Raw genomic sequence first — 14,013 nt, 5'->3', positions numbered from 1 at the left:
TATAATAATATCTGTTAACATCTAAGCTTTCTCTAGAAATATAGTAAATATACAGCACAGCATATTAAATCATAAAAATGATAATTATCATATGTCTTTCTAACATCAGAAACAATACATTTACATAACAGCTTAAATTCAGTCACACAGAGACAGTATGTATAGATCTTCTCAGACTTTGTTATATAGTGAGTGTCATAATAAGCTTTGAGAATGATGAACTTGAGCTCATGAGTAGACATTGTTGTTTGACTAAACTGTTTAGTAAGAGATTGATTTATATATTATCTATAATTAAGATTTAACTTACTTTCATTGTATTAAAGAACAGATAAGTGAGTGAAGCAGTAGAAACAGCAGCAGAAACAGTGATAGATGATATGACAGAGGGATTTTCATATTAATAAGTAAGTAGGTTGTTGCTGATTGAAAGAAAGATGAAGAAAATGAAGTAAGAAGCTCATATTTATACTTACAATATAAGTAAACAACACATAAGTAAGTTAATAATGTCTAGATAAGTATATTTCTATTCACTTCTATAACTCTACAATTCATAATTGATTCAGAAGTTAGTAGAAGTTATTAGAAATTACAAGAAGTTTACAGAAGATTTATTATAGAAGATATCTAACTACTTAATAGTATTATTATCTATAGAGAAGTTGTCTCTTTGTCTATAAGAAGAAGTTTAAATACAGTTAAAATAAGATATCTTTGTGAATATAATATCTATGTTTATATTTCATTTATTAAATAATGTTCATTTACAGAGAATTTGAATATTAATACTATTATTATTACTTCACTGCTTGAATGAAGTATGAACTTAAGTAGTTATAGATATATGAACTTGTGAACTTGAAGAAGAATAAACTCAGAAACTTGAAGAAGAAGTAGACTACAAAGTAGTGAAAGCACTGATAATAGATATAACTAGAGTAGCAGAGACTTCAGTAGCAGTAATAGCAGCTGAAAAAGCTGTAGAGGTCTCAGTGAAGATCTTATTAAGTTACTATACTCTTTTTACTGCATATTGAGCAGTTATTCAGGTCAGATTATTGTCTTTCACATGTCATACAGCTGTGAGCTGCTGAGCTGCTGTCATTTTACTGATTGAATCATTACTTGATATTTCAGTAGATACTGCTATCTCTGCTGCTCTCTCTCTATTTCTTATTATCTGATGTTAATGTCTTTCTATGAGAATAGCTTCATATACTTTATTTACAGCTGTAATTTAACTTAATAGAAAGCTGTGAAGCTGATCTTCAAATTCATCTCAATAGCTTCAAGTCTGAAGAAGATTGACAGTATCATATAATTCATTTTAATTGAATTCAAAGATAGATGTCTTCTGATGAAAAAGAGCAGCTATCTGTCACTGATATTAAGTAGACATAAATTGTGAAGCTGATACTGAAAAGTCTTAATCATGATAATACTGTTTCTTTACATATTTGATACATCAGTTCTTAAGTTCTGACAGCAGAATGATATCATGACTATTATCTCAAGATGCCTTGATAGTATTTGTAGTGAATAACTGTTTAAATACAGATATATGACTTGAATTGCATCTACTGCAGCATTTCTTCACAGAAGTGTTCATTCTATTTATATTAAATAAGAGTCAATTCTTCTTAAGATAGGTCAGAAGAGCTTTTCAGTGATATAAGTCATTGATAATTCTCTTTCAGTCAGTGAAGAGATTGACTTATCTTTGCATTTCATTCTCTGTTTATGTCTTCACAGTGATTATTCTACATTGACTTTGACTCTGACTTATCATATTTGATGTAATACTTTCAGCATTAGATATATTCTTTAAGTTTATGAACTATAATAGCTAACTTGTGGCGGGCTGCGCCCGATCAATCATATAGACTATTTCATTACACTCCATAGATTCTTCCATTCCCGATCGCCGATCCGCGGCCGCTACGAACGCGCGTAGTGTACGCTCCGATTCTCAGCCATTCTCAATCACCGATCCTCAGCCACTATGAACGCGCATATATTCTTCCGCCCCGAAGTTCCACCGCATACACCACCACATACGCGTATAAATATCCATCTCAATCACTGATTCTCACACTTTCTCTTTCTTTCCTTCTTTAACATTTTTATCTTTGTTATATAAGACCTATCAATATAATATCAATCTATTCAGCATAGGTCTCTTACACTATAAAAACATTCATTATCTTCTTATTAGAAAATGATTATTCACACATTATCTTCTCATTAGAAATGATTATTCATCAAGAAATATCTGAAGATATAATAATACATAAGAAATAGAGAAGCAGTCAAACAGTTAAGCAGACACTGAGTTCTCAGATAGAAGCTTGCTTATCAGTCACTCTGACTCTGCAACAAGATCTTACAAAGAGAATAAAATTTTACAAAGAGAATGTCAGTGAAAGATCTGAGAGTTCTGACACTCAGATATATGAGAGATTTATATAATTATACATCTGACAATCAATATAATCATGTCTAATGATAATATGAAATTCTTAAATATGAGCATAGATGCAATGTCACAGTGACTCTGAGCAATGTTGAAATTATAACAGCAACAGATAGCAGACATGCATATGACTTAATAACTTCAATACAAAGAGATTCAACAATTAATTCATATGATTTCAACATCTACAGAATCAAGTACAAAAGTGCTGAAAGAACACTTAGATGCTCTCACATATTTCAATACTTTCAATCTCACTCTCTACTCATCATGAAGAATGGAAATGCTTGCAAAACTGAGTGTAGATAAAGATGTCATCAGTTTATTAATCAATCAAGATTGATATATCAATGAAAGATTAAAGAATCATATAAAACAGAAGTTTCATTCATGAATGAAAGCATGTGAATCAGTATTACAAATATCTGAAAATATTATGAAACATCTTGATATTCTGTTCTGAGACACTGCTATGTAACAGAAAGTATTAAATTGATTACAGAGCACTTAACAGAGAAACACTTCTCTTACAATATTCATCTCTGACTTCAATATCAAGATTCTAGAAGCAGGTGATCAATCTTGAGAGAATTAAATGAAGATTAGCATGCTCAAGAAGATATTAACTTTCAAACTCTTACAGACTCTTATAAGTGCAGATGAAGACCAGACTTATAAAGACTTCTACACACAGCTCTGAATAATGAATGACTGTCTTATCAAGCTCAAGAATATACAGAATAGTGACAGAAGATATTACATCTCAGCAACTCATACACTCACACTGAGAAATAACAATTATTCAGATATCATGAATTGAGTAGACTTGAATATCTATACATAAGCAAGAGTCTCTGCTGTCTGAACAGACTTCTGAATCTCTGAGATCACTTCTGAAGAAGTCATTAATCAATATTAACATGAAGTATGCATCAACTATAACTAATTAGAACACATCACTTTCAACTGCTGATTGACCTATGTGTCTTCACACTCAAGAGAAAGACTGACATCTCTCTAATTAAGAGAAAGATCAGTGTCTTCTCATTTGAAGAATGAATCAGCATCTGTCTGTGCCAATCACATTGCAGTGAAGAAAGATTCAGAAGATAACTACAAGAATGTCTCAATAAAACAGAGAAAAGATTAGCTTCTATTCAAATGCACAAACAGAAGCTTGAAGAGATCAGATGATAATAATTTGAAGAGAAAATGATAATGAATGCAATTCTTGTATCTACTGTGATTGATAACATGTATAATATGAAAGCTATGATAGACAGCAGTCTATACTACTATGCAATGATAAAATCTTCAGTTATAAAACATCATAATCTTCAGTGTATCCTCTTATCAAGATCTCAGCTCCTCACAGAATTTGATAATTTAAAAGACATTTGTACTCATTACATGATGAAGCTGATCATAGATGTGAAAGAACATCAATGTGAAGATATCTATACATATGAAGTTAATAATCTTGATTACAATCTTATATTAGAACTTGTCTGACTATCTGAACAAGGCATCTTATTAAACACTTAAAACAGAAGCTTGATATTCTCTAACAATGACAGAGTTCATAAGAATGATATTCACAAGACTATGAATCTGACACAGATCTCTGTTAACATCTATAAAATGCTCAGAAAAAGAAGTCACTGAAAGAATCACTGATAGCAGAATTATGTATCAATCTATTTCATCAGTCTAACTAATATTAAAAAGACTCTAGAAAAGTTATTCTGTATTATAATAACAGATTCTTGTACAAAACTCTCTCAATAATATCATGAATATCTAGATGTCTTCTGACAAGATAATAATGCTACAAATCTACCTCTCTTACAAGGTTTAGAAGTGAATCACAGTATCAAGTTAAAAAAGAAGAATAATAAGTACTCTGAATCATTATAAGGCTCTCTTTATAATATATCTTGAGATAAACTTCTTCTTCTTCAGAAGACACTCAATGATCTGTTAGATAAGAAATTCATATATATTAGTAACTCTTTCACTGCAGCTTCTATTCTCTTTGCAAAGAAGTTAGATAAAGAACTCTGATTCTGTGTGAACTATCAAGATCTGAACAGATTGACAAAGAAAGATTGATATCTCTTATCTCTCATCAATGAAACTCTAGCACAGATCAGATAAGCTCAATAATTTATGAAGCTAGATATCATCACCACATTTCATAAGATTCATATTATTAAAGAAGATGAATGACTTACAGCATTTCAAACATATTATAACCTCTTTGAATGAATAGTCACACTCTTTGAGCTGGTTAACACTCTCAGTATATTTCAGAAGTATATCAACTGAGCACTCTGAGATTTTCTAGATGAGTTTGTATCTGCTTATCTAGATAACATTCTCATCTTCACTGCTGAATTCAGAAAAGAACATCAAGAGCATGTGCAAAGAGTATTACAATAACTATGAGAAGCAGAACTATCAATTGATATTGACAAGTGTGATTTCAAAGTTAAGAGTACTAAATACTTAGGTTTCATTATAGAAGCTGACAAGGGAATTTGAATGAATTCTGAGAAGATCTCTGTCATTCTTGAATGAGAAGCTTCACATACTGTGAAAGATGTACAAAGCTTCATTGAATTCACTAACTTCTATCAGTGATTTATACAAAACTTCTCAGATATTATGAGATCACTTACAGATCTCACTAAGAAAGACTCAGTATTTCAATGATCAGTGAATGCTGAAGCTGCATTTACACAGATAAAGAAGATATTTATTAATACCTCTCTGCTGATAACATTCAATTCTGATTGTAAGACAGTTATTGAAGCTGATTTCTCTGACTATGTAACAGAAGAAGTGATATTGTAATATGATAATGAAGATGTTCTACAATCATGTATCTTCATATCTAAGAAACTGAGTCCTGCTGAATGCAATTATGAGATCTATGACAAGGAACTTCTCATAATCATACACTGTTTAGAAGAATGAAACTCTGAACTTCAAAGTATCTCTGAATTTGAGATAATCACAGATTATAAGAATCTCAAATACTTCACAACTATCTGTAAACTCACTGAATGACAGATGTGATAATCTGAGTTCTTAAGCTGCTTTCATTTTACAATACACTATCATTCTGACAGTCAGAACTTGATGACAGATGCTCTCTTACAATGAGAGTAAGATATACTATTCAATATAACAGATACTTACTGAATGAACTGAGAGCACTGACTCTTGAACCTGAAGATACTAGTTAATCAAGATAAAACAGTTCATGATACTATACATACTTCTCTGATTAGAACTATACATACTTCTTCAGTTAGAACTGTCATTGATATCTTCACTTTCTCTACACTGAATGAACTGTGATATACAGCAGCTCAGATGAATGAACTTCTTCAGATTCTCATCAAAGCAGTATATCAAGAAGCACTCTGATTTTCTTCAGAACTATATATAAGAACTGATATCTCAGAATATTCAATCAATGATAATAATGCTCTATAATTTCATAAATGACACTGAGTCTCTCACTCTGAACTCTTACACACTTGAATAATGCAAGAGATGCATGATTCATGTATAATCAGTCATTCAGACTGTGAACAACTGTATAGAATGATCTCTCAAGAGTTCTACTGATCTGAGATATTAAACAGAATCAGACACTTCATCTGAAACTCCAATCACTGTTCTTCTATTATCTCATGAAAGAACTGTAGAAAAGATCTATTGAAATCACTCAATATCTCTGATAGAATCTGATAAGATATAGTAATTGACTTCACTATCAATCTATCTAAGAGTAAGAGTTATAGAAACATTCTGATTATCATGAATTGATTGAGCAAAGATATAATATTGAAATCTTGTAATAAGATGAATACTGAACAAGTTATTAAAGCTTTTCTATAGATTCTGTTCTATTAAATGCATGAATTACTGAGATCTATAGTATCAGATCAGAGCTGTCAATTTATAAGCACTCTCTGAACAAGAATCTGTCAAGTTCTCAAGATTACACATTATCTATCAACTGTCTATTATCTTAAGACTGATAATACATCAGAATAAACAATTCAGATCATGAAGAATTATCTCTATAAGTTCTGCAATCACTTATAAGATGATTAATATAACCTTCTTCTACATGCAGAGATCACTATCAATGATCAAGATACTATTTTAACAGATATAAGCTCATTCTTTCTTATACACAGATATCACATGAAAGTGTTGAATCTTCTAGAGATTACACAGTTCACACTGAACTCTTACAGTCTGATTCAGATCACTGATAATATAGTAACAAAGCTTCAACATGTCTGTGATTAAGCAGAGACCTTCATGATAACTGTAAAACAAGATTAAGAGAATCAAATCAATGTTCACTGAGATCTCACTGAATAATATAAGATAGAAGATCTGATATAATTAAATCTTAAGAATATACAAATCACATATTCATCTCATACACTAGATTACTGTCATATCAGATATAAAGTGATAGAAGTTCTAGATAGTCATAACTATTATCTTGACACATTATTAGAGATTCATGATATATTTCACACAAGCTTGCTTTATCACATTATCATCAATCTGTTCTCTTCTCAGCTGACTTCTGACTGACAGCTGTCAGATATCATAGAAGAAGATAATGAGCTTGAGTGAGAGATTGAAGATATTCTTAATAGGAGATTTCACAGCTGCAGTTAACAATATCTTATGAAATGAGTCAGCTATAATCAATCAACCTGAACTCTGAGTTCTGTGTTATCTGAAACAGCAGCTCTTGACTGATGAGAACTGCTTCTGAAAAGAGAGGACTAATATAGCAGGCTGCACCTGATCAATTACATAGACTATTTCATTACACTTCATAGATTCTTTCATTCTCAATCACTGATTCACAGTCTCTATAAACGCGTGTAGCATACACTCCGATTCTCAGCCCTTTCTGATCACTGATTCTCAGCTGCTACAAACATGTGTATATTCTTTCACTCTGAAGTTCCACCGCGTACATCACTACATACACATATAAATATTCATCTCAATCACTGATTCTCACACTTTCTCTTTCTTTTCTTCTTTAACATTTTTATCTTTGTTATATAAGACCTATCAATATAATACTAATCTATTCAGTATAGGCCTCTTATATAACTAATCTGATATTAAGTTCTTTACTAAGATCTTTATTTCACTGATAGTTGAGAAGATTGAACAGCTTTCTTTTCATAATCTTCAGAGTCAAATGCTTAGTAGAGAAGAAGAATCAAGATATAGCTTTTTCAATCTGATTCATGATTCTCTCACTCACATTATTATTAAACATCTGTGATATTATCTTTATTAATAGAAAATTCTCATACAACAGTACACTTAACATCTAAAATATTTATACTTATACTCAGTGAGATTGTTGTTATTATGATTTATATTTTCAATATTAATTTCATAAACTTCTCAAAGTAAATATTCTGATTCACTTCAGACACTCAAGATATGAAATACTGAATAATGTTATTAATAAAAGAGATATCAGTATTATTAATATTCTGTCTATTATTCTGACAGATCTGAAAAAGTATTAATCAGAAATATTACACTGCTTATTAAATCTTAACATAACTGTTAATAAAGATAATAATCTTTAAAATATATTAAGATATGATCCTTTTATCTGTATTAATAACCTCATTCAATAAAAAATATCATATATCATAGAATACAAGTTTACTGTGTAAAATCAGATATATATTAATAAAGATATCAGAATAGTTAATAAAAGTTTGAATAATCTGAGTCTGTTATGAGTTTATATTAATAGAATAAAATCCAGTCTCTTAAAGAATGATATTCTCAGCTTTACTACTGAGAATTGCAGAACAGTTAAATCAGACAATATTCTTATAAAGAAGTAATCTCAGATGCCTCAGTCTGATAAACTGACTACAGAATTGACTTTACTATGTAATAAGATAACACTCATTAATAGCTACAAGCTCAATCTTTTCTTGTAAAGTAGAGTCTTGAAGAACATACTGAAATCACTTATAAAGAGCTTACTCTGAACTAAGCAGTATATATGTATACTCACTCTGTTAAATATATTTGAGTAAGTCTTCTTATCTCTGAAGATTATCAGCACTGATTAGATAAGAATTAATATTAGAAAACTGTACTATATTTCTTATTTACTGATTATCAAGCTTATTTAGAGAAATCAGTTAAATGATTATCTTTTCTATCAGAATTGTATAGAATTGAAGAATAAAACTCTTTTCATAGTCAGTTCTGACAATGAATAAAGTATTACTATATTTATATATTATATACTTAAGTATACAAACTTGTTCTATATATAACTGAAGAGTATACTCAGAATCTGAACACAGATCTTGAAGTATTTATTAAAGATAATACTGAATAATATTCTATTACTTATCAATACTATCTGATCTGATATAGTTTATAACAAGTTATAGTATATCTTCAATATTCATTGAAAGTATTTACTTTAATAATAACTTTTAAAGCTGCTGTTATAGCTGACTTACACATTTTCTTCAATTTCTCTTAACTATATTTAATACAGTTGATAAAATGTTGTCTGACTCAGCTGTTAAAAAGAAGTATTATATAATTAGTTCAGAAGTTATTAAAAGATCTCAGAAGTTATCAGAAGTTATTATAAATTAATATACTATGTAAGATTATCAAGAGATCAGAAGTTATTAGAAGTTATCAAAAGTTATTAAAAAATATACTCAGTATTTTAACTATAGTCTCTGATAACTAAATAGATGTTTTAATAGTAAGATCAAGATATTGAATGACTAGATATAATTATGATTGAAAAATTAGTAAATTATTTCTATATTTAAAATCATAGTAGTAGTTTTCAATGCAATACTTCATACTCAGAATATATATATTTTCAGATAAAAATTACATTAATTAACAGAAAATCGAACAATTAATTCTTTAAAATGATAGAGAAATAATTTATAAGTAATATTATATAGTGATTCTATCTTAAATATTATAATTAAAGTAAATCATTTCTATATTACTAATAAATAGAAAGCATTTTTTCTCAGACACTCTGTGAAGAGTTTACTGAGAATATTCTATTTAAATTTAATGTAAGCTCTATAACAGTTGATTGACTCAGATGTTAGCAGAACTTGACAGAAAGTAGCAGTAGTTTGAATTGAGTTAGCTCAGAGTGAAGTGGCTGAGTTTACTGAGATAAGATTAAGTGTTGATTATACAGAAGAAAACACAGATGTTAAGACTAGACTGACTGTGTGACCGTGTCTGAGACCAGAACCAGATTTTTTGATAGTCTTATTACCAATTCAACTGATCTCATTACACAGTTTTAACATTAGATAGTAGTCTCATACTGTCTCAGTGAGACTTACTGTCTACTCTTGTCACATTTTTCAAATGAGATCATGATTTTCACTTCTCAATTTAAATTATTTTTATTGCTTTAAATGACTTTAAATCTCATTTGAGTATTATCAAAAAGTGTTACTTTTTAAAAAATTAAAAATAGTCTAAAAAAAACCTTAAAATGTCTAAAAATAGTAACTTTATGTCAAGAATGAGATTAAATGAGATCAAATGTGATCACTTTCTCATTTTTTTCAAGTCATGGTTCCATTTTAAGATCTGATATATAGTCACTTTATCTGTTTTTTTGATAGTCAGTCCCAGCGGAATTCACGCCAAGAAATGTATGAGATCAGACTAAATGAAATTAAATGTGAAATTCATGATCTCAGCAGTCAGTCTAGTTGAGACTAGACTGACTATATAACTGTGTCTGAGATCAAAACTAGATTTTTTAATAGTCTTATTATCAATTGAACTGATCTCATTACACAGTTTTAACATTAGATAGTAGTTTTATACTGTTTCAGTGAGACTTACTGTCTACTCTTATTATATTTTTCAAATAAAATCATGATTTTCACTTCTCAATTTAAATTATTTTTATTACTTTAAATGACTTTAAATCTTATTTAAGTATTATCAAAAAGTGTTACTTTTTAAAAATTAAAAATAGTCTAAAAAAAATCTTAAAATGTTTAAAAATAGTAACTTTATACTAAGAATGAAACTAAATGAGACTAAATGAGATTACTTTCTCATTTTTTTCAAGTCATGATTTCATTTTAAGATCTGATATATAGTCACTTTACATGTTTTTTTAATAGTCAGTCCCAGCAGGATTCATGTCAAGAAATGTATGAAACCAGACTAAATGAGACCAAATGTGAAATTCATGGTCCCGGCGGCCAGTCTAGTTGAGACCACGCCAAGATAACAAGAACATAGGAAATACAAAGGAGTGACAATTAAATACATGTGATAATAACTTCTCATCTCAGGAACATAGAGCACTTTGTTGGAGCGATTTGTACACCTCTGTATTTATTAGGAACCTGAGGTGCTTGAGTTGCGGATTTAATGTATCCCCTGCGGGTTTCGAACCCACACGCCTTGGTTTCCCACGCCAAGGCGCTACCCGGTGGCCGCATTAACCATTCGGCCACCGGGGCTGATGATGATACAGTGGATCAATGGATTTTGCATGTATTTCTTGATTTTTACAGTTATTGCTGTACGGACGCCTTTCCTAATGAGGAAATCAGGGTCTGATTCATGTAATTAATTATTATTGCATTTTTGAAAGATTTGAGGATGAGGGAGGCCCCGGGTGGCGGCTTATTATAGGCCACGGCGTAGCAAGGGGTGTTGGTGATTACTACACCTACCCTAGTCACGTGCCACCCCAACCTATCCATTTAGTGTAACTCGCGTAGTTAGATTACAACACAACACAACAACGTTATCCTCCAAGAAAGTGGCGCACTTAGCGAGGTCAACTTTTCTGAATACACAACTAGTTTAGTCAACGAAGGTATAGTTAACCTAGGTCTGGAGTTAACTACGTAATTACGAAAGCATTTGCTCTATGGCTTTTTCCCCGCCTTCCGTGTTATTCTATAGCCATAACTCCATCAAAAGCAGTAATAGATTTCCGGTTAACATTCACCAAATCCAGCTAGCTACGTGCAGCTACGATCATGGAAGCTCACCAGAACAAAGGCCCTTCCTCACCGCGAGGAAACTCTCTCGTTTCCAACACTCAAACACTCTTGACTCCTGAACAACTTCATAGAATTGTATGTCTGTTGGAAGCTCTCGGGGAACCTCACGACTACTAACTCATGATATAGGAAATACACCGCATGAAAGCTAAGGCGATCCGGGAACAACATGATGCTGAAGCGCGATCTAATTCTATGTTCAGTGGTTCCGTTACTGCTGGCCAAAAACGGCCATATTCAGACATTTCGCTTTCAAAACCTCCGATAAGCTCTCGTAATGCCCGATCAAATAAATCGTATGACCGGCCACTCGATGAAATTCGTCCAGCTCGTAACTTCGCCAAGTACGTGGAATACGACATGAGCAAAATGACAGATACGAAAGGGGGATTTTTAACCGCGGAAGATGATCCGCATAACAAGGTGTTAAATTCGGGTGAGGGGGATGAAAAACCCGCTCATATGACGTCAAGGGAATGGGAACGCCATCAATTATTACAGTCCCTACGCAGGGACAAGGCAGGTCCCTTCGAACCCGGGCTAAGTATACTGAGTACGAAAGAGCAGAGATCTTGTCGAGAGTGCGGAAGCGTAGAGATTGACTGGAAGTGGGAAGAAACATTAAAATGCGCCGTCTGCAATTCCTGCAAGGAGAAATTCCCTGAGAAATATAGCCTGCTCACGAAGACAGAAGCTAAGGAAGATTATCTACTGACAGACCGTAAGCATCGGAGTGATCTTTTCCCAGTTCACACTCTGATGACAATATTCGCTGACTATAGTTATTGTTTACACCGCTCTTTTCAATTCATCAGCTGAGTTAAAAGATGAAGAGCTTCTACCTCATCTAGAGAAACCAAACCCGCATAAAGCAACATGGAATAACATGATGCTTTACCTTCGATTCCAAGTCGAGGAGTACGCGTTCTCACCGAAAAAGTGGGGATCACCTGAGGCTCTGGATGCTGAATTTGAGAAACGAGAGGCTACAAAGAAACGGCAGAGAGAAGCCAAGTTCAAATCCAAACTACATGATCTAAAGAAGCGAACTCGAGTTGAAGCGTACCGACGAAGCCGCCAGGCGGCCACAGGAGAAGGATCAGGGGGGGATTTCGGAGACGACCTTGGCAGCGGGAAACATGTGCATCAATGGGGGAGACTAGTTGACAACCCAGAGACAGGTATAGGGGTAAAGACATGTATTGATTGTGGAATGGAGATTGAAGAACTTGAGTTCTGAGAAGTTTCAATAAAAGCCACTCCTCCTGGAAATGCAACTGCGACAGCCTTAGATACGTAAAATGTCGTGTACACCATGTGTGTGTATGCATGCCTCCATTACCTACGTACGGTACCTAGCGTATATGCCAGCAACCTTCTCTGCTTCGATGCGGTAAGCACCGTGACTTACTATTAGATATACATACCCATACGGGAAGAACGTAGGGTTAATTTACGGTGATTACACCGTGGATCCACCATTCCACCCGTGTCATGTGTCGCTGATTGTAACACATGTTCCATCATTATATTCAGCAACATATCACTGAATATTAAATGTCAAGATGATGTTGAGACAGTGCAGAACTTTCTAACATCATCATAACACTACTCAGTAACTGTGTAATTGGCAGATGCCATCATCAGAATACTACTAAGATATTATGAGACACTGTATACTGTTCTGTCAATGAAACCAATATACTATTAAGCTAGTTACCTGTTACTCAGCTGCTATTCATCAACTATTTATTTAAAGAAATGAGACATCTCAATTGTAATACAAATATCTTATTACTCAAGACTTATATATTAAATAATCATCATTTTCATCACTTATTATTATTATTATTATTATTCTTCAATTATAAATGTATACAGTCAGAGACTATGATATCTATCTGAAAACTTTTAGTTCTCGGAGCTTTTTCTATATCTGTAAAGTTAACTATTATATATTCATCAATTTCAGATATATAAAATCAGAAAATTTCAGCTCAGAATATAAAAACTGTTTATAAATTACAGTATTTTAACATCTTCTAATACTTTGAAATCATTTAACAATATCATGACAAAGGAAAAGAGAATACAGTCTTAAAGATAGATATATTAAATAGATAGATAGAAAGAAATTGAAAGAAAAAGATAAAGTAAAGAGAGACTGTAACAAAATAAATTATTAAAAGATAGTATATAGCTGTTTTAACAGACTATATCTGATTGATTTTCTTCTCTTTATATTTAGATATTTCTGAATTTAGTTATTTTCTTATAGCTGCTTGAGTTTCTGATAGAAAGTTTATTAAGTATTTAATTTCTGTCTCAGTTGAGAATAAGAATCTCATATTTAATTGATTTAGATCATACTTCTCTTTCAATCTGGCTCTGAGACTATTATATAAT

The 14,013-nt window shown here is 31.8% G+C and overlaps 1 protein-coding gene across 2 annotated transcripts; it reads left to right on the top strand.

The window, feature by feature from the left end:
* The first annotated feature begins 11,342 nt into the window (after positions 1-11,342).
* BDBG_02650 lies at positions 11,343-13,422 on the top strand. 2 transcript variants are annotated; one of them, XM_031720888.1, is made up of 4 exons: positions 11,344-11,682; positions 11,737-12,160; positions 12,224-12,328; positions 12,423-13,422. In XM_031720888.1, the coding sequence occupies exons 1-4, from the start codon at positions 11,584-11,586 to the stop codon at positions 12,845-12,847; spliced, it is 1,053 nt and encodes a 350-aa protein (XP_031577227.1). In that variant the 5' UTR covers positions 11,344-11,583; the 3' UTR covers positions 12,848-13,422. The 2 variants fall into 2 exon arrangements, with proteins under 2 accessions (XP_002626473.1, XP_031577227.1); XM_002626427.2 differs by having other exon boundaries at positions 11,343-11,682; positions 11,737-12,328.
* Positions 13,423-14,013: the final 591 nt, after the last annotated feature.

Source organism: Blastomyces gilchristii (genome assembly GCF_000003855.2).
Source record: "Blastomyces gilchristii SLH14081 genomic scaffold supercont1.4, whole genome shotgun sequence".
Lineage (NCBI taxonomy): Eukaryota > Fungi > Ascomycota > Eurotiomycetes > Onygenales > Ajellomycetaceae > Blastomyces > Blastomyces gilchristii.
This window is presented reverse-complemented; position numbering and strand designations above follow the sequence as displayed.